We start from the raw sequence: 26,874 nt of genomic DNA on the forward strand, positions 1-26,874 counted from the left end.
GATTCTTTACAATGCTCACAGTCTGATTAGAGCCGATTCATTTGTTTCACACATGGGATCAGAATATATCCTGTTCTTTAAAGGACTTTTACTAGTAAGCTCAATAAAATTTTGTTCACCTGTGTATGTGTGTCATACGAAGCATTAGTTACAAGAAATCTTTGGCAACTTATAGAAACCTCACTTGTCTCCAAATTACTCCTGATATACAAAAAAAGCTGTTGCAGTTGCTTTTTTTTTTTAATTTGAATCTTCAGTGGCCAGCAACACTAGAGTCTATCCCACTCACCAGAGGGAGCAGTCCACAAAACTCATCCCAAGCAGTAAGCTGAACTCTGAAGGATCAATCTTAACCCCAATTCTTCTTTGACCAGATGTTTTGGCACGCTTTACCATTTCAGAAACAATTCTCGCCCTCCCACCTGCCCAGTAACACTACGTTGTGCGAGAAGGCAGCTCTGCCAACCATTTCAAACCCTGTTGTAACTGGCACGCTCCAGTTGTCCTGGGCCAGGGCTCAGTGACAAATCACGCTTTTACTCAGCCTGCTCCGGGTTACCCAGCTGAGAAGTACAGATTCCACATACTCACCCATAAGACCAAATGAAAAAGTTAGACATGATCTTTGCTAGTGTTTTTGGAAGTCGTGATACCACTTGCATCTTGCCATTTCAGAGGCATGCCTTACCCCTGCACAACACAGAGCCCTTACCCAAGGGGGTGAATTCAAGAGGCAACGTGTTTGTTTTCAGCCAGGTCTATCCTGCGGCCTCTGCCCTCTGCCAGCAGCACTAGCACCCATCCCACCAACACAGGGAGCATCCGGGGCAGAAAATCCAGCGTGAGCAGGTGCTGCTGCTTCTTCTGCAGCGCTGCTTAATGCTGACGAGTGCTTACAGAGCTGCAGGCTGCGCAAACATCTGCCTGTCTGCTTCCCAAAACCTCTGGGACACAAACGCAGCCTGTGTAGAGCTGGAAATAGAACAAGGTAGGTACAGAGAGGCACCAACCTGAGTTTGCTGCTGCTGTAGGCAAGGCCTGGGAGTTACAAACCAAAGGCAGTGCTACCAACGCTAACAGGTAGGCGTCCTCATAATCGATATCGTACTCTGCCAGAAGCACAGGACTAACGAGGCTGAGACAGCTGTTTCCTGAGAAAAGCTAATCTTTTGGTCATGCAATATTTATCATTCTTCCTGGTGACAGATGCTGAAAATGTCACCTTTGTTCAAAAGCTGCAGGAGGCATCAGGGACACAGGAAACCCTACAGGACTTGCCTTTCGGTCATAACAGACTTGTGACCATGGGTGAAGATGAGCCTCATCACTTAGGGTTTTTGAGGCTTACACAACTTCAAAAAGATAAACTACCAATTTTTTCATTCTTGGCAAAAGATGAAGAGTATCCTGGTAGACCAACAGGAGAGCCTACCCTTCCTGCATCTTGCTCGCTCTGACCCCGCAGCGCTTCTCCACACTCCCCAACTCTTCTTCCCCCGTGCTACTCTTTGGTCTCAACGCCCACTCAGGAGTATCAACAGAGAAGAAATGCTAACACGCCAGGGACTGCACAAGCAAGGACAGTGAGACATCAGATTGGGTTAAGCAGAGTGAGGAAGACGGACATATTTGTGTCAGGAAGCACAAAAAGACTGTTGGTGGAGTCAAGGGCACGAGACAGGGTGTGTAAGGTCCTCAGCAGTGTATATGCACGGGATTTAAACGTCATTTTCATCAGAACGGTGGCAGAGGAAGGTGCATTAAAAATAAATAAATAAATAAATAATTTTCAGTGAAGCCTAAAAGTAATAAATCTGATACAGATAGATGCTTTACTTTCTTTTTTTTTTTTTTTTGAAAAAAAAAAAAGGTCATGTTCTTAAGGAATCCTTCCTTGACTGAGTTTTAAAACATGTGGTCTGCTTTCTTGGAAAGAGATGGCACACCAAGAATCATCTGCCTACAAAAGGTCATCCCTATTGTCCCATCTTGCTTCTTTTGATGTTTTCAAGATCGCCAGCAGCTATGAATCACGTCATGACATATGCTGGGACATTCAGTCCGGAGACCAGAACCACCTCTCGAAAGCCAACCATTAGCAAGTGGTGGTTCTGGTACTGTTCAGGATCCAGCATATCCTAAAATAATTGCAGAGCTGAAACTTGCATTGCAAATCCAAATTTACTCTAGCTTTTCACTCTTCACAGAAGTTCAATTCTTACACGTTATCTCACCTCTTTCATATTAATACTCTACTAATCAGTTGTGACATACCTGATTTTCTACAAAAATCACTTTTATTTGGCTTAGAAAAACCCTGAGTAAATTTAGCTTGGATTTAGCTAGTGGCACAATAACCACCTGAAACTTTTCCCCTCCTCATAGAGGAAAAACCCCGCAGGAATCCCACCCACAGACATCATCCCAGCACATCATTTGTTTAAAATGACAAAGTAGCAACACATCTCACAGGGAACAGGGAACAGCAAGCTACACAGTATGATACACTAAGTTAACTTTTCCTGTTTTGAAAATCCAGTCCATTCCACTGCTAGCAAAACAAAAATCCTACCATAGCCTAGCCAGTGGAAAGCAGGGAAGTTGGATCAAGAGCATGCTTGTCTCAGGTTGAGCTAGGATTTCAGAATAAACATCTAGAGGTTGTAAACCTTAAGGTGTTTGCTAAGGGATTAAATATTTACTTTCTCCTTTAAAAAAAAGTACAAGGAGATTTGCTCCTCAACTGCACTCATAAGCAGATGAGGCCACTCTACGCATCATCTACGTGTACAGACCACATTTTCCTACATTGTGGAAAAGCATGGAGGAGTTTTAACCCATTCCAACACAGATGAACCCGTTACAGGTTTTCATCATTTCCAGATGTAGAAGGGAATATCATACGACATTTTGGAATAACCCAAAATACAACTTAATTTTCAAATAAGTCCATTTTATTCATTCCTGATGAATAAAATGAACCTGCAGCACTGAACCCGCATTTTTTCTACCTCTGCTCTACTCAGCTCTTGGCAGAAAGATGAATTCTCTCCTTTGAATCAGAAAGCATCTCAAAAATATTTCTGAAAATGAATTATATATGAAAAGCAGCAATAAGACACTTGTTTTTAAAGCAAGCAAAATCCTACGCTTGGACAAGTGCAAAAAGAAAACTCTTATAAGAGGTTTCACTCTAGTTACCAGTCATACTCATACAACGCATACAAACTTAGAAATTACAAAACACGATTCCTAAACAATATGAACATTAAATAGGACACTATGTTAATATGTACACATTGTACTTTGTAGGGCATTAAAACTGAAAAGGCTTTTCCTCTTAATTTACTATTTATTTTACCATCAATTTAAAGAAAGATGCCCATGGACTTGAAAACAGAAGTTGGATTTTCCTAATGGAAGTCAAGAGGAAAACAAAGTTAGCAATACCTTCTGTTCTTGAAATTCTCCTTAGTACTACCAGGAACACAGAGCAGACTAACTAAACATCAACTCAAGCTGTGTGTATATTTCTGAATGATCCCCCATATTTGTTTTTCCCAGCAGAATACTATTTTCCATCCATTGTCTCACCAACTGAAAATTACTAAAGGCACCAAAAAGAACGCAGGCACTTCTACTCACCCCCTGAACTCTGGATCATGTTTCCAGATTTTTGGACCTCGTCGAATTTTGTAAAAATTACATTCAACCTGTTTGAAAGTTAAAGAAAAATCTACAATCAGTAGTTGAATTTAACTTTTAGGAACCTTCCTATTTAAGACATTACAGGACAGATTTTGCTTGACTCACATTATTGGAAATGCTGTCAGAAATGTCAATATGGAAGGCAGTTGTTTTAAAATTATTAAAAAATCACAATGTCCAATGGCTGATAAAGAAAAAAAAACAGTGATACTATACAGACAAAAGAAATATGATTGGAAATACTACATTATTGAACGTGTGGCAGATCTCCTTGTAAATGCATTTCCAGTTCATTACTGCTTTGCCTATTTTTAACCGTTTGCAGAAATACAATAGGAAAAAAATGCAAACTTTGCATAATATTGCTGTTTGCCCGTGACATTTCTTTCCTAATCACGTCATGGGCCCAGCAGAGCAGATCTTTACCCCACCTCATTATTCCTCCCTAGAGAGCATACCCCTTTAGGCCATGGCACAGCAGATGCTTTCGCTAGGGAACAAGAGGCAACAGTATCACACCCCACCTCTGAAACCACCTCTTCCCATGCTCCCTTTCTGTGCATTGGGACACTGCCATCTCCTCCATCCTCTGATCTAACCGTGTTCGATCCTGCACGCTGGAAACTGCAGCAAGACTAGAAGCATAGAAACAAATCACCACGCAGGCAGCTGCGCGGATAGCCCAGGATGCAGCTGGGGAAGTGGAGGTGGTGAGGCTGGCCATGCCTACGTGACACTTAACTCAAGCGTAACGCTAAAACACAAGATAATAATGGAAACCCTTCTCCACCAGCCACAAGATCCCCTTAACCTCTGCTTCATTTCTACTCACCATGCCCCTCAGGCCTCTCTAACTCCTGCCAGGCTCGCAAATGCAACAGACCTTCTGTAACACTGGCACTGTGGAGACGGGATAAAGCTTGGCTCCAGCTGCCCTCGCCTCCTGTTGAAGCACTGAGGCTGTGCAGGAAGCCTGCAGAGCACGTAGCGTACAGCAGGGCAAGGCACAACACTCCTGTAACCTCTACGTACTCCTCGATGGAGGAGCATCAACTTAAAACTCTCGGAGCTTCTATACGGTACATATATCTGTCGTGAAGTGCCGAGATGGTTTAATAGCCAAATCCCTAGAGCCTGACTCCCGAGCCTGACTCCCTCCCAAACTCAGAAAACACCACAACAAACTGCAAGGTGAATGAAGGCTCTGATGTAACCACCTCACACATCAGGTCTCAGATAAGCACAGGCTTAAAAAGCTAAAAAACAAAACACAGCGAGTTCCTGGATTTCACGTTGTCAAAGATCACAAACCCTACCCTAAGCATCTGTTCCAAGAAGCCAACTAGCACTGACTAAAATGTTTAGTATGATTTAGTGGCAGAAGCAGACAGACTGTTTGCGTTTGGCTTGTTTGTTTTAATAAAACCTTGTAACTGATGATACCGACTACAGGGTTCTCCAGATGACAACCTTGTAAGTCACAGACACCCAGGCTACTCTAAATGCCCTCTCTAGACACATAGGAGAAACACCGTGTTACATCTTAACTCAGATAACTAATTAGCTTTCAAAAGATGCTGTGGCTGTAATTTTGAAATACTTAGACCAAGGTACAGCATCCACATTAAACAAGAAACCTAGGTAGGTGCATATGGAATGAAAGAAAAACTCTGATCCCAGGAAATGGTTCAGTCATGCAGCACCTGAAGCCTTGCAAAAAGGAAAGGAGGGGATTAAAAAAGCACACAAAAATAGTTAAAACATAAGGATCTTCTCAACTTACCGAGACTGGGGTAATCCTTTTTTACTGAGATCAGCCCTCACACGTTCACCGACGTGTCTGTAGATCTCCACAAGGCTGTTTATTGCTGCATCTCGAACCTGAACATCGGATATGAGAGAAATCAGTCATCTTTATAATTTAAATAAATAAATCCCTGCCCTACTTTGGAGAAAGAGATTTGCATATTTCCCAGCAACAACAGCTGCCCCATACACATGATCACAAAAGCCTCCGCTCCTAGCGGTATCAGTGTATTCCATTAGCAGTCATTAGGAGGTCTAATTTTACCTAACTTTACATGCCGATGATAAAATATGGAGGGAGGGATCATCAGCCACCTGCGTCACCACGTGAAAAGCTGAGTGAGCTGCAAATGGAGCAGTTTCCCAGTCAGAACCCCCAGACCCACTGCTCCTGCACAAAGCTTGTTCTGGGCTGGATATTGCCCAGCGCAAGGAAACGGCATTCATACAGAAAAACACACGGCAGAAGAATAAGGGTGCGACAACCCCTGTAGTCCTGCTGCAGGCTTCGTGGCAGCGCTAACACCTCCAGCCCTGAGTCACACGCTTCCACTCAACAGCAAAAGCCCAGACACAAGGCAAGGCCAGCAGAGGAAGCAAAAATACCACAAGGGTCAAAGTACTAAAAACTTCCAACTCCCTGGCCAATCTTTACCCGATCGTAAATGAAATTTACCTTAACACCAGAGCAAAGCAGCAGCATGAAGCCATTAAGAGCTGCGCACCCCGTGCTCTACCTGCTGTCCGAGGTATCTCAGCAGCGCCAGGAAGGAGCACTCGGCCTAGATTCTCTGCTGAATAGTTTTGCATGTTTTCCACGCTCATTTGCAAAACTGACTGCTGGGCATATCTTTCCCTCTGCCTCCCACCAGAAGAGCTGGAAACCTGAATAAAGTGTCACCTGTGCCTACTAAAACCCCCTTCCTCCATCAGATGTGGTGGGCAGAGAAGGTTCCGCCTGCACAAATACTGCGAGAGCCATGCACTTCTGCTTGCTTCTAACGCTAACCCTCCCCTCCCCAAAAAAGGGGGTTCCCAAAGCAATCCAGGGCAGACACGCACACCCTGCTTCCCACAAAACATGACTCGCACTCAACTCACGCTCCTCTCACCCCGCTGTGCTGCTCTGCCCCATTTCCATCCAGCCGTTTTCTTCGTTCACCTCAGCCCTTCACCAGCGGCCCGGCCTCTCTCCTCCCTGCCCACCAGCCCCAGCAGGGCAGGACACACGCCTGCGGCTCAGTGCCCCCAGTGCCCTCCCAGGGCAGCCCCGAAGGGTTGCAGGCCTGCACCAAGCTACGCAGAGGTCTGTTCTGTTTGCGGGACTGGGTGAACCCCACAAGGGTGAGGCAGGCTGCCCCTACCGCCACGCTGGCTTTAAGCTGCCACAGCAACAGCAAAACTTTACAGCTCAATTTTATTTCTCCGGAAGCACAACAATATTCGAATGATAACTAACTGATGCTCACCATGTTACAGAAGCTCTTAAATAGCTAAAAATAAAAACAAACAAACCAAAAAAAAAAAAACCCACTCCTTATGAAAAGGGCAATAAGAAGCCTCCCACATCCCCAACAACAGGGAAAAATGCTGCGCTTGCCATGGATCTCGCTCTGCACCACGTTTCACCAAGAGAGGGCGGCATTGACTGAGCATCAGCAGGCTCAGACGTCCCACGGCTCAGGAGAAGGCACCCTCGCAGACAAGAGATTTCTATCTGACCAGCTCAGGCATGAGATGATTTAGCAAGGGGAGGCCCTGACAGCCATGGAAATACGGCCAACACAAACCCTTTCCCCAGGTGCCCGCCCCAGGCTTCCTCCCAGCTAAATACCCGCTCCAGACCTGGATCACAAGTGTCACCCACGCTGGGAGGACAACGGGGATACTCAAAGCCTGCAGGTGCCTGTGCTCCATGGCATTAAGGGGAACCTTGCCTCCTCACCCCCTCTCTTCTCACTGACCTCGCTTGTTTACATCTAATTTCAGGTTATGCTACAAGCTCTCCTTAGCAAGAGAGGTCTCTTTGCACAGTACTGGGGGCTGGCCGTATTTAGTAAGGTATATATAATAACAGAGCTAGGAAACAGTAAGATATGGAAAAGGGAACAGGAAGCACATGGAAGTGACAGGCTTTTTTTTTTTTCCCAGTATGTATTTTTGACTTGTACTGTGGATTTAAGGCTCCCATCCAGCTTAGCTTGCTTCTAGCCCTTAGTCACAATCTCCTCACACAACTTGTGGCAGCACATGGCTAGGCTGTCAGACTGGTCCCATTTTGCCCTCCCTGCCCAGAGGGGTTCTTATCTGAAGGTGCTCAGATGCTGCACTGAGCCCAGAGGGATCCCCCAGCTTCCCTTGCATTCAGGTTTTTTGTTCTGTTCGCATCACCTGCAGACCGACGTTGTTCTGTTGAAGTGTTGATGCGATTTAGATGTTGTTGTAGACGTATTTCAAATCTTACCCGTTCAAAACTAACCAAAGGATTTCCCAGTCAGCGCTCACCGAGAGCAGCACAGTTAGCTACCTTGTCAGCCAGAACCCAGAGCCCCGCTCACTGACAAGGACAACCAGCACAACTTTAAGAAGCAACTCGCACCAAACGCTTACCTGGCTGTTGGGATCTCCAAGTAAGTTACAGATGTGTGGCACTATCTTACTCAGCGTTAAGCTCTGAGCTCCAGATCTGGCAATAAAGAACAAAAGGGCACCAGCGTGAATCCCAGGGCAAGCCTGCGTGCACAGCTTCGGTCTGCGGGAGGTTCGACTTACGCATTGAGAGTTGCAATAAGGCAAAGGCAGATCCCTTCTCTTGTCCGGAAATTCTTGTGTTTGAATCCTCCTAGCATCCTATCCCACACGTACTGTGAAAGACAAAGAAAGTCAGACAGGGAAAAAGGAAACAGAGAAAGAGAGATTATTTCTCCCAGCAGACACGCATCACATCTCTGGAGCTTGTACATAAGCTTTACATCAATCGAGGCAGAACAGGACAGGTAGAAAACCATTTTTAGGTGTGACCAATTCTTTATTCTTTGCTGAATTTGCCCTAACTCACCGCTAGCTAGATTACTTTTACTTAAACAAAGCAAGCGTCTTCCAGCACCCAGAGCGATTACCGTGACACCTACCTACCCCTTCCCGGGGAAAGGCAGCTAACACTCACACCCTCCCATACACATCCTGACTTCCAGGCATGCAACAGCATACTCAAATGAAAACTCAGAACAGAAGCCAAAGGAGATGAGTTTCAGACAGGGGCACACAGGAAGAAGCCTTCTGGTAGAAGAAAAAGCTAGGAAGAATTAACAACCCTGCAGAGCACCAGAGCATCGAAGCCATACGGTCTCGAGCAGCTCCTTGCTCAGCAGCCAGTCGCTCACTCGCGTGCTGCGAAGGCTCGTCAGGCGTACCTGCGGGTTAGCAGCTTGATCCATGATTTTCAGCAGCAAGGTCTGATCCTGCTCCCTCACCGAGTCTTTGGAGTCTCCCAGCCTGTCGAGCAAACTTGGCAGCACTGTGGGAAGAGAACAGTGACACCCCCAACTCTCAGAAGGAAACTGCCTCGATGCCCCTTGGCTCCCCAGTGCATTATTTCCCCCGGTTTATTATTTTATTTTTCGCCCCGTTACAAAGGCTCAGCCTCTTTCCAAGTTCCCCCTACGCGCAGCCCTTACCTGTGCCGATCTGGGCCTTGAAGCGGTCCTGCAGGCGCGACACCAGGGCGGAGAGGATGTCGATGCCCAGGAGCACCACCTGCAAGCAGAGCACAGGCAGCGCTTCAGCACGGGGGGAGCCCCTTGACCCTTCGCTTCCCGGGGTGCTCGCTGCCAGGAGCCCGGCCGGGTGACCGCCAGGCAGCGCTGATGAGCGCCCCCCCCCTAATTGCGCTTCGCTGGGAAGCGCTGCGGGCTGGGGGCGCCCCGCCGCACCCCGCGCCCGGCAGGGGGCGCGCTCTGCCGCCGGCCCCGCCCCCCTCGGGCGCTGGCCCCGCCCCCTATGCAAATCAGCCCCCTGCCGGCGCGGGGCACGCTGGGTAACGCCCCGCCAGCCGCCGCCGCGGCTCCAACCGGCGCCGGGGAGGGGCAGGACGCGGGCTGGGAGGGGGGCGGCGGGCACGCGGAGCGCGCCCCCGAGCCGCGGGGACGTGCGGGGGGCGCCGGCGGCGCGCGCCCCGTCGCCGTGACCCGGGCGGCGCTCGGCCGTCCCTCAGCGCGGGCGGGCGGGAAGCGGCCCCAACCGTCCTTATCTTGGGGTTGCGCGGCCGCCCGATGAACGCGTGGTGAGGGCGGCACTGCTAACGCCAGGCAACACGCGCCGCGCCCGCTGCGTGCGGGGCGCAATTTTTGGAACCGCGCTGCGGCACGGCACGGCCTGCCCGGCGCTGGGAGCTCTGCACCACGCGGCCCCGGCCGCTGTAACGCCCGTCGAAGGGGTGCGTGCTGCTTGAACCTCCGGTACTGCCGGATCCCGGCCGCTGCGGGGCGCCCGCAACACCCGCACGTCAGCCCCGTCCCCGCAGGGGGACGCAGCGCGCCGCCCGGCCGGCCCGCTCCCCCTGCCCGTCAGTATCAGCGCGGGAGGGCTATTCCCAGCTGGGGGGGGGGTATTTAGCGGAGATGGCCCCCGCAATCTCTCCTGCTGGCTCCCCGGGAACCATCGCTCCCAGCGACCAGGGCTCCTGCGAAACACACCCTGTGTTGATACTGAAAAGCTGCCTTAAAGTAATAAGAATTCATCAGAAGTCACTTCCGAGAACTCAAAGCACCTGTCCATGACACCTGGGTGGCACTGAAGGGCCTGCGGGCAGCCCCACGTATCCGAGTGCAGACTTGGAGTCTCAGAGTGCAAAAACGAAACCGTAAGAGGATTCAGCCGCACAATTAATATTTTTAAATATTTCTTAGATAACCTTGGATTCACACGCAGAGGCCTGGAGGAGCACTTATGTACTCCAAACAAACACAACGTATGGATGGAAAAGAACTCTTCCCAGACGATACAAGCCACAAGCGCGGGAGCCATGGCACAGCCCCTCACCGCCCTCAGCACATGAAACATCCAGGGCGGTGCACCCAAGATCTAGCGAGAGATGTTCCCTGCGTGTGCAAATTTAGTCCTGAAGCCAAGCACGTGTGTGGGGTCAGGAGGCAGTAACACAACCCCCGGCAGACGGACGGACACGAGACCCCAGCCCGACAGCCCCAGCACGGCCCCCGGCCACGTGCGCTACCCTGCCCGGCACGCTTTGCACGGCGAGCATCAAGCAACAGAAGCGCAGCAGCAGCACAGTCGGTTTCACTGGCACGACCCCAGGACGTGGCAAAAGAGCTGAGCAGGGGGAAGAACCCTGGACTATCGATTCCGAGTCTCTCTCCGGAGCCACGAGCTGCCATCCAGCCCGTCAGACACCGCTTCCAGAAGTCACAAACAATTCTGGATGCTGGGCCACGGATTTGTCATTCAATACAGCAGTACCTCCAGGAGCAGCTGCCTGGCTGGGATCTAAGTTTTTCCACTGGAACGCGGACCACAATCTCCTGGAACGGCTTCCCAGTGGAAAAACCCGCCTCTTGCTTCTCATCATGCACAGACAGATTTCTAAATACGCAGGATTTAGAAAATATAATTAATTAATGTGGGAATTTAAGTTTCCAAACAGAGCGGTCCTACAGTGACTTTTCTTCTGTTTTAAGATACCGACGAGAGGCCAGACATCTGTTTTGGATTTCAGAGAACAGGGAAAAACCCCTACAGAACCCTTTCAGCGGGTTTTTCTGCCCTCCAACACAGCCATTCCCCAACCCCTCTGCACATGCTGCAGTGCCAGCCACGAGGCTCTCACGCACACCTCACCCATACACCGAGGAGCAGAGCAGCTTCCCACAGGTCTTCGGGGATGAGAAGAGCAGGGAGCACCCCCGTGCCCTGAGCCCCCCCGCTGCTCTAACGCAGAGCTCGGAGCATTTCTCATCCCCTCAAACTCTTGTTTGTGAAAACGCACCAAGCAGCACCACCTAAGGAGCACCGTGCAGCCCCCGCTTCAGCCAACCAGCCCATCTGAAGCCCGCAGCGCCTGGGCCAGCGACAACGGGCAGCAACGCCCCCGAGCAGAGCGGCTGCCTGACAAACGGCCGAGCTAGCGGCAATGAAACCATAAAACGAGCACAAGAAACGGTCAATGAACGCCCTCCTTCGTTTACGGATCTGGGAAGAGAGGAGCAACTCAGTAAATAATGCATGGCTCTAGAGTGGAGCAAATCCCAGGGGGCCTCAAGTCTATTGCTGGGAGCATTAAGGAAAAATTCGTCAGGAGCGATCACCACAGGGACGGTTTGTACAGCTACCGTTAGGACACGAGGGGACCTTTCTTGCTCAACAGCAGAAAATCCTAGGAACGGTTTTTCTGGGTCCAGTAAAAAAAAAAGCCAACAGAGAAACAGCCCTGACCTGCTGTCAGGGCTACAGCCTGGGCAGAACGCATCAGAAATTCAAAGCAGCTTAAGGCACGGCACCACAGAGCACGAAGTCACTGCTACAGAAAACCCAGCAAGGAAAACGGGGGGAGGCCTAAAGGAGCGTGACCGGCGGCGTGTGGACACCACTTCCAGGAGAGCTGCCGAGGGCGTCGCGGTGAAGGAGCCGGGGGCCAGCCCCAGCCCCCCTGCTGACGAGCAGCACCTCGGGAGCTCAAGGCAAAGCGAAGCATCACGCACTGGGTGCGGGGCCGTCTCTTAGGGAGATGCAACAACAGTACGGCAGGGAAAGGAGAAAACGCGTCGTGATGCTCTGCTTTGTTTTCCATGGGAAACCCGAAAGCCCTTGTCATGGCAGCCAGTAAATTGCTGGGTGTAGCAATGGGCCTTGTTAACAGCCCGGGTTGGTTTTCCTAATCAAGGTGTTTCCCACCCCACTGGAAGGGAGAGAAAGCCTGCTCCAGTGCTCAGAGAAAGCCAGAAACCACGCTGGCAATCTGCCTGCAGGCACAGCCCTATTAGCTGGGGCGTCTCAAAGCTCCTAGCACAGAGGTGCTGACCCCAACTCCAGCAGCAACACCTCCGAGAACAGAAAACGCTCAGCACATCACAGATGGAAGCAGAAATGCCTCTGAGGGGCCCGACAGCACCTGGAAACGCTGCCGTAATCCCCAACACCCTGACGGTACAACAACAAACTCCACGGAGAAAAGAAGAACCATCCGAGACACCTCTGCTAGCTGCAAAAAGAAAAAGCACACCGAGATAGCTGCCCACGTAGGCGAGGAGAGGGATGCCAGGTGCAGAAAGGAGCCCAGCCGGTGAGGGAATGCCTCCCCCACAGAGGAAGACGTCGCTTCAGCAGGACTGTCTTCCTGCACAGACGCTGCTTTGGCCCACAGGTTGGCTGCTTCTGCCCAAGTGGAGCAGGCTGCTGGCCAAGCCCTCAGCAAACACTGCTGCACGACAGAGTCAGCGCTAGCAGGTCCCAAGTCTTCGAGAAGAGCTGAAACTCCGGTCAGCTGGCCACACGGAAAGCCTGTAACAACCTTTAACGCAAGGGCACTGGCCTGAATTCTGCCCAAATTCCAGCTAGGGTAAGCACAAAATCCCTGCCTGGAATTCCCCCTTGGTTTCTGCCAGAAAAGGCCTTTCTTCACTTTCTGTTGCTAAAGAGGGCTGGGAAGTGCTGAGAAGTGCTGCTAGCGGACAAGTAAATAAGCAACTGATTTTATAGCTCCCAGAGAGCCTTGGAGGTTCAATTATTTAGAAAGAACAGCACAAAGCATTTAGTGGGCAGTGGAGCTGGAGGAAAAGGTGAAAGCCAGGCTACATTTAACAGCCACAAAAAGCAACACAAAGAGGCTTCCCACGTGCTCCTCACCTGCAGCCATAAAGGAATGCCACTTTCAGCCACGGCTCTGTACAACCACCCTCAGGGCAGAGCGAGGGCTGAGCTGGCTCTCCCAGCCACTGGCACAGCAGCTGGCACACAGGGGCACCCAAGCAACGTTTTCGCACAGAATGTGTTCTTCCGGCACGCTCAGCAGAGCTTCGCGCAAGTTTTACCTACAACAGGTCAAGCACGTGCTGAACGCGTGTCCAGTAGCTCCGGGACAGCTCTTCCAGTGCTCAGCATCACAAGAGAGGAGGATTTGAAACGCTGGTGTGACAAAACTGGAAGCTGGGGATCCCAGAGAACCAAGTGGGACCCTGACATGTCAGGGAAAAAAACAGACGTGTGGAGAAGCACAAAGAAGCCAGCCTCCGGGACGAAGCAGCATCACTTGTGAGCGTGGAGGATCTCACCACGTGCCGCCTCTCTGCGCCTCCTGCTCCCAGCCCCCTGGGGCCAGTGAAGGTGCAGCAGCCCAGGCAGAAGCAGTGCCCTCGAGGGATGCCCCAGGGTACACGTAGGCGGACAGGAGACGGGGCACTTCCGAGCTGCACTCCCACCGCTGAGCTGCTCGCCCGAGTGCAAAGGGTCTGTGCCTGCTCACAACAAAGGGCTAGCTGACGGCAATGCTTTCCACACGCTCCAGAACCGGACACCACGTGCCCCAAACGCGCAGGAAACGAGCGTTCTCCTTCCTAAGCGCACCCCCCTCTTCAACTCCCCCCGACCCACGCATCCGTCCCTCTGCCTCGTTGGCTGTCACTGCCGAGATGTGGAGCCACAGCTGAAGCGCGGCTCTGCCGAGCTCCCCCACGAGCCCCCCACATCTGCTCCTCCCTCAGCTGCACACAGACGGCCTCAGTCCTCCCCAGCAGAGGCTCAGCTACAGGACAAGAGTGCAGCACAACGCACCTGAGTTCGGGCACACCCTCAGGCCACCCTGCGCGCGGCGTGCGGTCGGAAACCCAAAAAGGTTTTGCCATCTCGAGCAGGCCACCTACCCACACAGACCTAGGGGCTGAGGCACCTGACGTTTCGGGTCTGAAATGGTTGGGGTCATCACCCCAGGGGCGTTGATCTGTTCAGAGGCTTTGCAGGAGTCGCTGAATTCCTGCAGAAGGAAATAAAACTGTGTGCAAATGCCTCAAGGGAAGGGGAGGGAATTCTTCATCCTGCGCTGTGTGACGGAGCCAGCATTTTCTGAAGGGGAAAGAACGAGCTCAGAGAGCGGCTGGTAGCACAAGTGGAAAAATTATAGGGACAAACCACACACATTTGGGCTTCTCTAAGTACTTCTAGAAACACATTTAAGCAGGTGAGGCAAATAGCTCCCATCAACACTGCAGTGTCTCAGCTGCACTGGAAGAGCACTCTTAGGCTGGGAATCCACAGGAAGCATCCCTCACTTCTTGCGGGTTAATACTAGAAGGGAACGAATTCAGTGTTTAACTGAGCCATCAGCTCTTGGATTAATTATTTCAAACGGTTCTCTTAAGAGACAGAAATACATCAGAGGATTAGACGCTTCCGTGTGCCACACGAACCCGCGCAGCTCAGCGCAGCCTGTACCGACGCCGACACGGCGGGTCTACTCCTGCGCAGGCTCCACTCACCTCCCGCCGCCTTCACCACCTTCTGCTCTCCTTCACAGCTCCAGCGTTATTTTCAACATGACAACGGGTTTTACTGATTATTTTAATTGTGAGCTTAAAAGATCAGCTGTCTTGGTTTGCCATTCAGTCATTTCTCAGAGAGGTTTACTCTCACTGGACATGTGTCAACTAGAAGCGTTGTACTGAACAGGATGCACATTATTTTACTAGGTTTTTATACAAGCAGTTAACAGCAAAGTGAACAGCATGGCATGCTTTTATTAAAAGTGCAAGAAATTAAGCAACCGAATAGTTGCTTAAAGCTGAGTAAAAAGATGGTGTCACACTACGGGGGGGAAGCTGTTACACACACAGCACAAATTTGAAGACTGAAAAAGCAACGCTGAAAAATAACTACAACCTGCTGGATCCCAGCTACATTTCCCCTAAGAAGAGGAAAGGGAACGATAATCTTCCGAATTACTCCAGTTAAAAATCACCTGGTTCCACTAACGCAGTGTAAAAATATTTGTAGTTTGCAAAGCAGTCAACTCAATTGAACCAGCCATCACAGGCAGGTTCAAAGGATTTTTGCTGTTTGTTTGTTTGTTTGGCCACTAAGGGATTCTAGCAGAGGCCTGGTGAAATTTTCTAACGTGCAAATTAGGTGCCAGCTTCAGCTGAAATCAGCAGCACCACAGGCACCAATGCCTCCAACAAGCACCCTTCACATCTTCGAAGCTTTTCCCTTCCCTGCTGCCTCATCCCTTTTACCCGTACCGGCTGGACGTTACGCAAGCCCTGCTGTTCCCAAAACTGAGGGTAGTTCCTCGGCTTTGAAGCAACTATTCCAAACAAAAAGTGCCTCATTATTTGAGATGGAAACAAAGGATGAAGGAATGTGTTTTATGCGTAGGTGAAAGCATAAAAGCTCCAAGAACCAAGAGGTGATGTCATGGCAGATTCTCAAACAGGGCAGCCAGGATGCCGGACACAGCACCGTGACGCCGCTGAGCTGACCTGAAGAGCTCGCCGGTTTGTCTCCTCCCAGCCCTGCTGCACATTCCGCACAGAGGCACAAGACAAAAGCTCTGCAAGCTTCAGAGCCAGAAGAGGGCTCACCAGTAAAATCAGGTTGCAAGGGGGCTCCCGAGGCCAGCAGTTCAGCACGTTCCCCACCCCACTGCTCCAAATTAGATCAGGTTGGTCACGCTTATACAAAGCACTTTGGTCTGTTTGAGTCTCAACATCCAGGCCTTCAGCTGCCACTAATTTCAAGCGTTCATTAAAACTCCCAGTAGCTTGATGTATTCTAGTTAGAAGCAGTCCTGTTAATTTATGAATGGGTTTAATGAGCTTCTGTGTCACCACCAAGACCTTGCTGGCAGGAAGCGAAATAGCAACAGATTTTTTTTTTTTTTTGGATCCTTCTCCAGGCACAGAAGCACAATACAGACGAGTCTTTGAGGTCCCTGAAGGCTCCAGCTACGTGATCCGACCCATGCCCATCCCGCATTTCACCAGTTTCACGCAGGTGAAAAGGAGCTACGACACGGATCAGGCAGCACGTGTGTGTGTGTGTCGAGTTCCAGGCAGAGCAGGAATCGCTACACTCTTCTCAGTAATGAAAGAGCACCGGGCTTTTGGTTTATTTATCTAGGAGGTTTTGTTTAACCTGACAACATGTGATAAAAGTAAAAAGTTCAAAGCCGTACACAGCGATAGGCTCCAATTGCTCTTCCTCTCTATCAGTCTGTGTCAACAGCAACTTCGCTCGGGGAGAAGGAAGAGCTGCTGCCTGCGAGCCTCCCGCAGCCCGTGGCACGGCGCCTGTTTCAGAGGAACAGAGATGGAGTTTCACACATCAGGCCAGCAAACAGCGCTTAGACAAAGAGCAGTTAAGATGTGGCGATGCCCAGGGACAACACCGAGAAATAAAATATCCTTTCCTGATAACACCGCTCCTGGTACTGATTAGAGAGATCCAGTGACCGCTTTTGCTTCAGCGCAGACGTTGTAAGAAAAGTCTAACAGCTCACTTGCTGACTCTCCACAAAATGAACAGCACCAAGTGATGGCAAAGGGAATCCAACTACAGTTATACCTCTTTTGTGCCCTTCATTTATTTCCTCCGGTTAAATAGGGGCTGACAGCACTTCCCTGCACCCTCGCAAGTTGGGGGGAAAATATAAACCGGTGGTTTTCAAGAGCTTTCACATCCTCATCTGGAACTACGGAGCATTATTACTATCATAAACTTGTCACGGTGAGATCTAGCAGTACGGTCTGTATGTTGGAAAAAGTCTGATCTGGCCACCCCCAAGAGGCCTGCCTGCAGCGCTGGGGCCGTGCCAGCACGCAGCCCAGTTACACAGCGGGGCCAAAGACCCATACGTGCAGGAAAAGCGTCCACGCTGAGCTACTCCGTACGCTCACATCGCCATTTAAAGAGATTTCTCCTCCCTCCTTCAAAGGACTGAAAATATTTTGTGAGCATGCATGCACATTCTGTGCCTCGTCTTCCCATTCATACATCAAAGGTGCCACAAACACAGAAAAAGGGAAGCAGAGCACAGATTCTTCTTTAACTCTTTCTCTATAGGAAAGAACCGCAAGAGAACACAGCCCCTGCGCTCTTTCGACACATTTTGACTTCTCATCAGCCAAACCGAAGGGCTGGAGCTGGACGTGGCACTGCGATGCCGTTACGGCGACCTGCTGCTTGCTGCAGGACCCGTCAGACCCGCAGGAACACCGAACCCGATGCCAGTTGTCTGCACCCACATCCTTCTCCCCAGGAGCTGAACGGCAGGAGGATCAGTCGCTGCACGTCTCGTACCTTTTGACGACTTATTTCAGCCCTTTAAGGCTACCTGAAGTGTATTAGGAGGGAAAAAGAACAATTGCAGCAACAGACTTCAGACACTGAGCTCTCGGAGCCTACCAGGCAGCCTGAATGCTCTTGAAGGAGTCCCCCCGCTTCGCCCTGACCTCACAGGTGCCTTGCTGATTCTTGGATGAAGAGACTCAGTAAATAATCCAAGAGCATAAGCTTTTTATTTCAAAGGCAGATCCCCCCTCCCCAGAAGTGCCTTTAATTCATCCTACCACGTTTGCTTGCGGCACAGCAGCTAGTGTAAAGCAGGTGATTGTTTTCTGATGATCTTTAACTAATGAGGACGTTACACCCCCAAGGGGTACTTACAGAGCCCCCCCGCCTCTTGCACAGCTCTACCTGCAGGCAGGTGAGGTTCTCGTACACCCCTCAATTATTTTCACCTTTCAGGAATGGAAAAAAAAAACCGCCCTAATCCCAGAATCCCACCAAACGCAGCAGTAGGAGGATGCCTTCGCACAGCCAAAGCACTGCCCATGCACTGCAAGCACACATGACAAGTCTCAGCCAGCAAAAAGCCACAGCACAACCACCAGAGACATTTCCCTAGCATGGACTTCAACAAGAAGGGTGGTGATCAACTCCTCCCTGATCATCCAGGAGAAGGATGAAGAGCAATCCTCTTAGATTAGCTGGAAAGGAAATCAGCATATGGAGCAGAAGGGCACTGAAACGGGGAAATTCAGGAGGCTTGGAAATCTTCAAAGGACCTATTTTAAGCGTAGGTCTGACAAGACATCCAGGCACACTGGGTTGTCATCTCTGAACAAGGAACTGGATGAGACCGTTTCCCAAGGTCCCCTACATTACAACACCCACAGAGCCTCCAGGTTTCTTCCGTGCCACTAGAAATACAAATAGCAGCAAAAAAGTTCATTTACTAGCTGGTAAACATTCTGCACAAACACCAGAAGGCAAATTGGCAATAGACTCTTCTTAACAACCCACTGCAGATACAAATTACACTGGCAAATCACAGTTACCCCAGGGCAAAGCTGACGCCCTGGTTAGCAAAACTCGGTAACATTGGCTTAGCTCAAGAGTAATGGACAGCCACAGAGCGGGGATGGGTTGAGGTGAGACGCAGAGTCCTTCTGCCGTGCCTGACACCCAAACCACATCCATCCTTTCCTTCCCTGCAGGACCCTTACCCCTACACCAGTGACCCTAACTGAAACAGAAGCAAGAACAGGACTTTCTTTACCTAACTATTTTGGGCCCAACTCAGAAGCTGGAAGCGTGCACGACATGAGATTTCCTGGAAGACCAGACAAGGGAGGCTCGCTCTCAGAGAAGTGCTTCTTTCTTGCACTTTCTTGCTTTCAAGAGGCAAGCAGGCATTTGGATTCCCTCATGCTGAGCTGCTCCGAGACCCAGTGAAACTCCTCGTGCTTGGGACATTTGTTCTTTTTGTTATTTAACGGCAAACAACAGCTCTGAAACTTCTGGCTATTCAGAAGAGCTTTTTGATCACCACTACGTCTAATTTACAGACCACACGTGCCAGGCACTGCATGAAAGGAATCGATGTTGGCGCATTCAGCAAGTCCCATCTCTGTTTCCCTCTCAGTACAACCCAGCTGTGCTGCTTTGCCGCAGCAACGCCCGCTCCTAGGGCCAGACCAACCCAGAGCGGCCCCTGCCCAGTTACCTGAACCCCTTTCTGCAGCACTACACGCGAGCTGATCCACGCAGAAAGCCCCCAGGCCATGCAAAGCAACGTAAAACTCGCTTCAGTTCATGAGGGACGCGTTTCAGTCGAACTGCACGAAGCGGTGCCCCAACACAGGAATTGGCAGCTTCCCAAGCGCGATGCTGCAGGCAGCACCTTCCCTCCGTGCAGATCAGAGGCCCCGAGCGAGGCCCCTGCTGAGAAGCACACCCCCCTGCCCTGTGCTGGCTTCGGGGGGCAGGAGGCCACGGCTCACAGGGACCCAGAGGGCACCCCTGAGTCACCAGCACACAAACACCCCAATAACCGCAGGGGGCTTGGCCTCAGCCCCGATTTCAACTCATCACCAGAAGCCTGCACAACCAGACCTCCGGTTTGACAAGCACGTTTTCCCAGAACGTCAGCGAAGAGGCTCACGAGGAGGACGTTCTGCGTTTGGGCAGCCCGTGCTGTACGTGGCGGAGCTGCCAGCTGCACCGAGCCCGTGCCAACCCGGCTCCCGGGCACTCGGAGCAGCCCGGCTGCGGTGCAGACCTGCGGCTTGCTAACCTGGATCGGGTCATCACGCTGCTGCAAGCTGAGAGCCAGAAGCAGGCTCCTCAGCGTCAACTGCTCTTTGCTATCGCTCCCCTCTGGCATTACAGAAAATCCACGCAGCTCCTTCCCAGGTCAGGCTCAGTGGCTACCCGGGAGCTGTAACACCAGTTTGATTCGTGCAAACCTAGAAAATGCCACACACCGAGGGGAGGACGGGGGAACGGCAGGGCTCTGCCCTCCTGCCGCCCACCTCCCAGGAGCCCAGCACGCCGGGGGCACAACCAACCGCTGCTGAGGCCACCGGCTCAGCCCCTCCCGTGGCTCCTGAGCAAATTCACTCCGGTTGTTTCAGGAACTGGGCAAACAGAGCAGGCCCAGCAACTGGATCCTGCCAGCTCACTTCTCCCCTCTTGAAGCATCCTCCTCTAGACCTGGGGGAACAAAGCATCATTAACTTGGAATGAGAAGCATCTGCATGTGGCTTTAGCTCGAACACCTGCACATACATGCAAGCAGGAGAGAAAACACCTTTTCCCCCGGAGCTAACCCCTGCGGGGGCACCTGCTTCCCCAGCAAGCCTTTGCATCAGGAGAAAGGCGCTTCCCACTCGGCTCCTCACGGTCCAGCAACCCAGACAGATGGTCTCTGGCTTGTAATTGGAATCTTCAGAGGTGCGCACAGAAGGCGGAAGAAGAAGAGTGTGAGGAATGGCCCAGGATTTCCTCCCCAGCACAGCACCTCCTTGCCTGCCAGCCTGCTCGAGGCAGACAGAGGAGGGCTCTCCCCCCACGTCTGCTGGCGGGTGTTCTCCTGACGCCGGTGCTGCGCCTCTCCCTCCAAGCGGCCGTGATGGTACCGCACACCGGCCACTTGCTCTCGGCCACGTCCAGCGGGCCGAGGAGGCTCCAAAATCACCTGGTACGTGACAGCTTTGGGCACCCAGTCCGCCGGAGCTGCGGTGGGCAGAGACCGTAGGCAGAGAGGCAGCGATGGGCCCTGGGAGCCGCACAACGTGAAGGAGCTGCTGGCAAAGGAAGTGACAGGAGGAAGAGTTTCTCCACAGGAAGCAGGAGGCTGTGAGAAAGAACCTGCACGCCGCTCCACAACCAGTTGTACTTCTTCGGGGCAGTTTCTTTCCCATTAAGAGGGCAGATCGGGAGCAGGGCCCACTGCAAGTATCCTGCACCACTTTCTAGTCGGGTCCCACGAGGCCTTAAGTCTGCAGATCCATAAAGAAAGGGTGGGAAAGAGAAAGCTGCTCGTGAAGTAAAGCCAAGGGAAGCAGAAGAGAGGCTCCTGCCTGCAAAGGGGGCGCAGGACGTGAGGCAGGGCACTCACCCCCTGAGCACGATGCGCTTCACCGACCTCCCCAAGGGCAGGACAGGGCCAACAAGAGAGAGCAAATCCACTGGCCTGCCTCCAAGTGGTTTTCTGTCGGATCGCCGTGCCACTGGGTGAAATGCAGACTACATACACCCTCTGCACGACTGCCTGGTGACTACAGAGCACAGCATCAGTGTTTACAGCAGTCCCCTTCACAGCAAGCCACGTTTGTGCCAACCTCACCATTAAAGCAGGTGAAGAGCAGCATGCTAAAGTGACGGGTTTAGCCATTTTGCTGGTTTGAAAAGTACTTCCAGATCCTTCTGGATGAAAAGCAGAGTTAAAAAAAATATATTAGTCTCATCCTTCCGAAACCATTTTATTTTCTTTCTTTTGATCTAGCTTCAAAGACTTTCAGGATGTGCATAGCATTAACTGTGCCAGTCAGAAGCTCAGTGCATCTCCAACCCAACCATTTCCAGGATATGTAGGGGAAAAGAATGTGCATTAAGGATTTCTACATCAGGTCTTGCAAGACTGGGGAGAAGCAGGGGTTCCTCCTAGCAGGCAGGACTTGTTAGGAGAAAGGGTTGTTTTTTCTTGTTGTTTTCTCTTGTTTTAAAGACACCCAAGAGCACGATCTGCACTGAAGGAGCCCCCAAAAGGCTCCAGCACAAGTGTTTGAGACGGACTCGGTCTGTGCTGCGTGGGAGCACTATAGCAGCCGAGGCCCATCCCCACAGTCCGAGACCCAGCAGGCCTGGAAAACCACCTGAAGACTAACATGTGAGGCTCAAACATCCTCAGTGCAGACTGATCACTTGTCATTCACTCCCAATAAAAGAGCGTCAACAAGAGGGAGCCCTGCAGCCCCTCTGGGACAGGCACGCTTTGCTCCTTGCCTCTCCCCCGGCAGACTCCTGTGCCCAGACACCACCAACTTGCTCTCAGCAAAAGCTCGCTGCACTGAGAGGAAGATTAGCTGTGCAAGTCAAATGAACAACGTATGCTTCTTTTCAAGTTGCCTTTTCATCTTTTGATGCCAGATAAAAGAGAGAGGATCCATCTCACAGGTATGCAAGTGTTCCTAAATTGAGCACGGAACAGCAGAGGCTCAAAACACAGACACAAAGATGAAAACAGTATCCACAGGGAGCTTAAGTGTGTCAGCCGCAAACACACTGAGCCTGCCAGCGAGGCAGGGGACGATCTTGTGGCTAAGGGCTCCCCTCGGCCTTACCTGGGGTCCGTTCCCATCTCCCTCCCTGCCGAGCCTCAGCCCCCATTCAGAGGAGCACAGTGCACCTCCAGTCCACGACGCAGGTCCTGGGGCATCTCAGTTCTGCTGGGAGCTCTTCCACACACCTCATTCTGAGCCCCTGTACTTGTTACAGAGCAAGATCCCATTCGGATGTGATCTGGAGCACAACTCAGGCACCCAGGTGATCACCAGCACCAACCAAAGCAAGCAGCATCCTGTACAAGGACACAATACCCCTCCGTGATCGAAGCCTCAGCTCCAAAGCACAATTCCCTTGGCAATTCTGGTCAGTCAGCTGCTTTCCTCACGGACATTTACACCTATAACGATTCTGTTCAAGTCCAGCGAGATCCTGAATTTTCTCCAAAACAACCAAGAACAGATTTTTAGAGGCAGCAGGAGCTCATGAGGTCCGTTACTGACATCCTGCCCCGTACAGCTCACGCAGTCCCAGCCAGTCCCCTCCTGCACTGAGTCCAGTTCTGTGCTGTGAACAACGCAGTTCTGGAGCAGCATCGGGGCTTAACCTGGTTTAAGATCTTCAACTCAAATAAAGGAAGAAGATGAGAGCTCAGAATTCTGAACACTGGTTTATTTTTCATTAACAATATAAGCATTGCATGCACCGTACCAAACGCAGATGTAAGCGGTTTTCTCACCTGCAGAAGGATCCCTCCCGCCTCCCCCCCAAGACTTATGTGCAGTGGTTTTCGAATCTCAGAAGTTATGTTACCTGTACCCCTTGCTGGTGAGGATGTGGGTTATTACAGCGCAAACGCGAGCCTACAGGCAAGAGCCTCGCTTCTTTTATAGCTCCCCGAGTGATAATCCGAGTTCCACGGGGCCAGATCACAGGTGGAAGCTGGTACACTCCACCGGGTGCAAACACGCAGAGAGGGCTCACGTTGTCCTTGTGGCAGTTCTGTGGCAGCCCAAAAAACACCACAACCACCACAGACCAGACACAATAGATACGGTTTTTCCCCATCTTCTGTTTCATAACGATCTGTACACAAAACACAGCGTCCTTCACAAAGATGCCATATTCACACAATGCCCGATAATGGGCATGGAAGACAAGTGCTGATCCGAAGCTGCATTTAATTGGCTATAAAAAAAGCTGCTTTAAGAAAAGCGATGTGTTTTCACTTCAAAATCACTTAAAGTATCACAAGGAACTACATATTCACGAGCTTCCAATAAGGAGAATGGGAAAATCATAAATTTCAATCACACTCTGACTTGTGTAACAAAAGAGGAAATAGGATTAGTTACCCCCACTTACTTATTGCAAGCACTCCAAGAGTTAAACCTAAGAAAAATAGGAGGGGTCTTTCAGAAGCTAGCTGTGCTATTGTTATTTGCCCCAAATCATGCCCCACCTCCAAGGAGCCTGCATCTGGGGGTGTGTTAAGCAGGTGGGGTCAGTCTGAGTTTTGTCTGACTTTAAGGCAGCAGGAGCTGCTAATGAAGCAGCAGACTCCCCACTGTCCCAGCCCCACCACACCTTTCCTGATTAAAGGAGGCAGCTTTTGGAGCATTTTTGTTGCTGCTCAGCCAAGTCTGGCTGTAGAGCTGTTTCCTGGCATACGTTCCCTTACCCAAACTGCTGCTCTCACTTGCCACAAGCACCCGCCTGATGCCCCAGAAGCCGCCCCAGCACCACCTTTCTTTTCCCTCCTCCCAGCCTGAAGACGCCAGTGCCCTACGTCTGCTGATGGCTTTGAAGTAAGCAGAAGGAACAGGCTCGAGCCGCCTCCCTGCCCTCCCCGAGGTTTTTCTTGGCTCGCCTCCCGCCCCGATGAACACCGACCGTCTCATCAGCACCCTGCCCTCAGCCGCTGCCCTTTGCCTGTGCTCACCTCGCCCAGCCTTTGCTCAGCACCGTCCTAGAGCCGTGGCAGCACTGAACGAGCCCCACAGGCCGAGAGCATGCAACCAGCAGGGACGCACCACGAACCTCTGCAGGCCGTCAGCTACCGCAATCCTGTCCCAGGAAACTCGTGTTAGGGACTGGAGACTCTGGAAGGAGATCAGTACCTCTTCCTTCTCATGTCTGAAGTCCAGTGAAGCCTAAAAAAGGCACACTCTTACCCAGAAATGTTTTCATTCTGGTACCACTGAGGACTTCGGGAGAAAAACTAGAAGTGACACACCTGGCTGGTGGACTTTCCGACCAGGCACACTGTCTGCCGGTACACGGACTGTTCAGAGGCATTATGGCCTCTACAAGCACACGTTCCGTAAATCCTTGGCACTTCTGCTTACCACAGTGAGCAAAGCAATGCCAACAAGTTTCCAGGTCACAGAAATAACTATAGGAATTACTCTGTACAAGAAAGATTCTTCTATTATTTTCCTCAAGAAGAACAGAAGCCATTGCACAACTATTTACACACAATTACATTAAAAGGCAGCGGCACAGAGAAGAAGGCACGCTTGCCCGTTTCAGCTCACAGCACAGGAAGCAGAAGCAAAGTGCCCGCTAGCTCTGCCCGCTGCTGGCACGGGCAAAGGCACGAGGAGACGCCGGGGCTGTCCCCGGAGGCACCCCAGGACAGCAGCCTCCAACCTCAGGCACGCGGAGCCCTGCAAAGCAGCGCAACCCACACCCCAGCAGGTACCCGAAATAGCCCGTTCCCTCGCCGTGCCCCCCTGCCTGTGGTCTCTGCACACACACACAGCCAACTGCCCCTTTCGCCAAAGCCCTGGAACAGCCCCCAGCTTCTGCCCTTCGACCGTATCAGGGGATAAAACCTGCCAAAGCAGTCCAGCACCTCTCTCCTGCAGCCCTGCTGAGCCCTGCCTGCTTCCCAGCCGTAGCTCCGCCAGTCTCCTTCCCCAGACCTTTCCTCCCACCGCCCCTCCAGGTCTCTCTCCCCCAAGTCTTCCACGTTCCGATGCATTTTTAGACCGAATCTCCCTCTCCGTTCTCCTTTCAGCCACCTCACCCTCATGGACCACATCCGTCTCCACTTTCACAGTCATTAAAAAGCAACAATGACAAACTCGAGAATTAACACCTCAGGAGCAGACTATGTCACCTTACAGGCTATGTGAGCTCCTGCCTGGGACAGAGGCACGCCGCAGGAGGAGCGGGACTTCTCCCTGCCGAGGAACCCCAAGGAACTCCTGAGTTCACCAAGTCCCCAGCCCTGCAGCGCTCCCCACAGCACCCGAGATCCTGCCTTTCCCACCTGCCCTAACCCGCTGACAATGCCCAGGCAGCTCTCAGCAGCCCGTTCTGCTATGGCATATCCAATCCCTTCCAGCTTTGCCAGCTGTGGTGCTGCCCCGTTTGTATCACTGCTGCTGCAGGGGGAATTTTCTTACCCCTTTATCTTGCCTAGGGTGATCCTTCTCTTCATGCCCCCATGCTTCTCCAGCATTTCCACGCACTGAGGTTTTCATCTCCGCACCTCCACAGCGCTGTCACTTGGCCCGAGATGTCTGCCCTTGCTTTCCCACTCATCTGTGCCACCAGCTCCCCTCACCCTCACCTTCACGTGGAGGTTTTCAGACAAGTTTTCACCACACGTGCCCTTCTGCGTGAGAAAAGCTCCTCACTCGGTTTTGTTAAGCTCACTAGAATAGGAAACTCCAGATGACAGACGGATGAAATCACATGGAGAGAACGGGACCTACACAACATTAAGGCAGCAGGCCTCTAAGATCAACGAGAAAGCCTGGATTTTGATGGGGACCAGAGCCAGTGGAGGCTTCCAGAAGGAGAGCACAGTGTCTTATTCACAGTCTGGCCGTACTACACGGTGACAGCTTTCTGAAGGCACAGCTAAGGTGGACGGCAGACTTCCAGGAAGGCCACCGACTCAGGCCTGGGTGAGAAGCTTTAGCCAGCCAGCAGATGAAACATTTCAGTCTGTAAGAGCAGGTACCTTCTAAAAGCCACGTGCGCTCGTAGCTTCCCACACAGCACCAAGTTCCTGCAGGAGAAATTCCTTCTGGGGGCCAAGCAGCTCAGGCACGCACATGATGGCAGCACACCGGCGGCACCCCTCGTCCCGCAGGGTGCAACGCTGCGGCGCTCCCTGGACCTCCTCACCTACGCAAGGTGCACAGCTAGCTTCTCCGGGGCCTTCACTAAAAGCCAGAAGTACACGCCAGCATCTGCCCAAGGACCATTCTGGCCACAGCAGCCTGATGAAACATAAGAACATGCCCAGCTCTGTTGCCTGTTGAGGGGCAG

The 26,874-nt window shown here is 51.6% G+C and overlaps 1 protein-coding gene across 2 annotated transcripts in view; it reads right to left on the reverse strand.

Moving 5' to 3' along the window:
• Positions 1-26,874, reverse strand: part of CLASP1 (cytoplasmic linker associated protein 1) — a 163,233-nt gene that overhangs the window by 119,951 nt on the left and 16,408 nt on the right. For both annotated transcript variants that reach the window (XM_083841598.1, XM_083841597.1), the window contains exons 3-8: positions 9,192-9,270; positions 8,928-9,031; positions 8,287-8,378; positions 8,125-8,200; positions 5,492-5,589; positions 3,646-3,713 (exon numbers count right to left, since the gene is read on the reverse strand). In XM_083841598.1, coding sequence (XP_083697724.1) covers positions 3,646-3,713; positions 5,492-5,589; positions 8,125-8,200; positions 8,287-8,378; positions 8,928-9,031; positions 9,192-9,270 — 517 coding nt within the window. The remainder of the gene's footprint in view (positions 1-3,645; positions 3,714-5,491; positions 5,590-8,124; positions 8,201-8,286; positions 8,379-8,927; positions 9,032-9,191; positions 9,271-26,874) is intronic.

The sequence above is a fragment of the Anser anser genome (genome assembly GCF_964211835.1).
Source record: "Anser anser genome assembly, chromosome: 6".
Taxonomy (NCBI): domain Eukaryota; kingdom Metazoa; phylum Chordata; class Aves; order Anseriformes; family Anatidae; genus Anser; species Anser anser.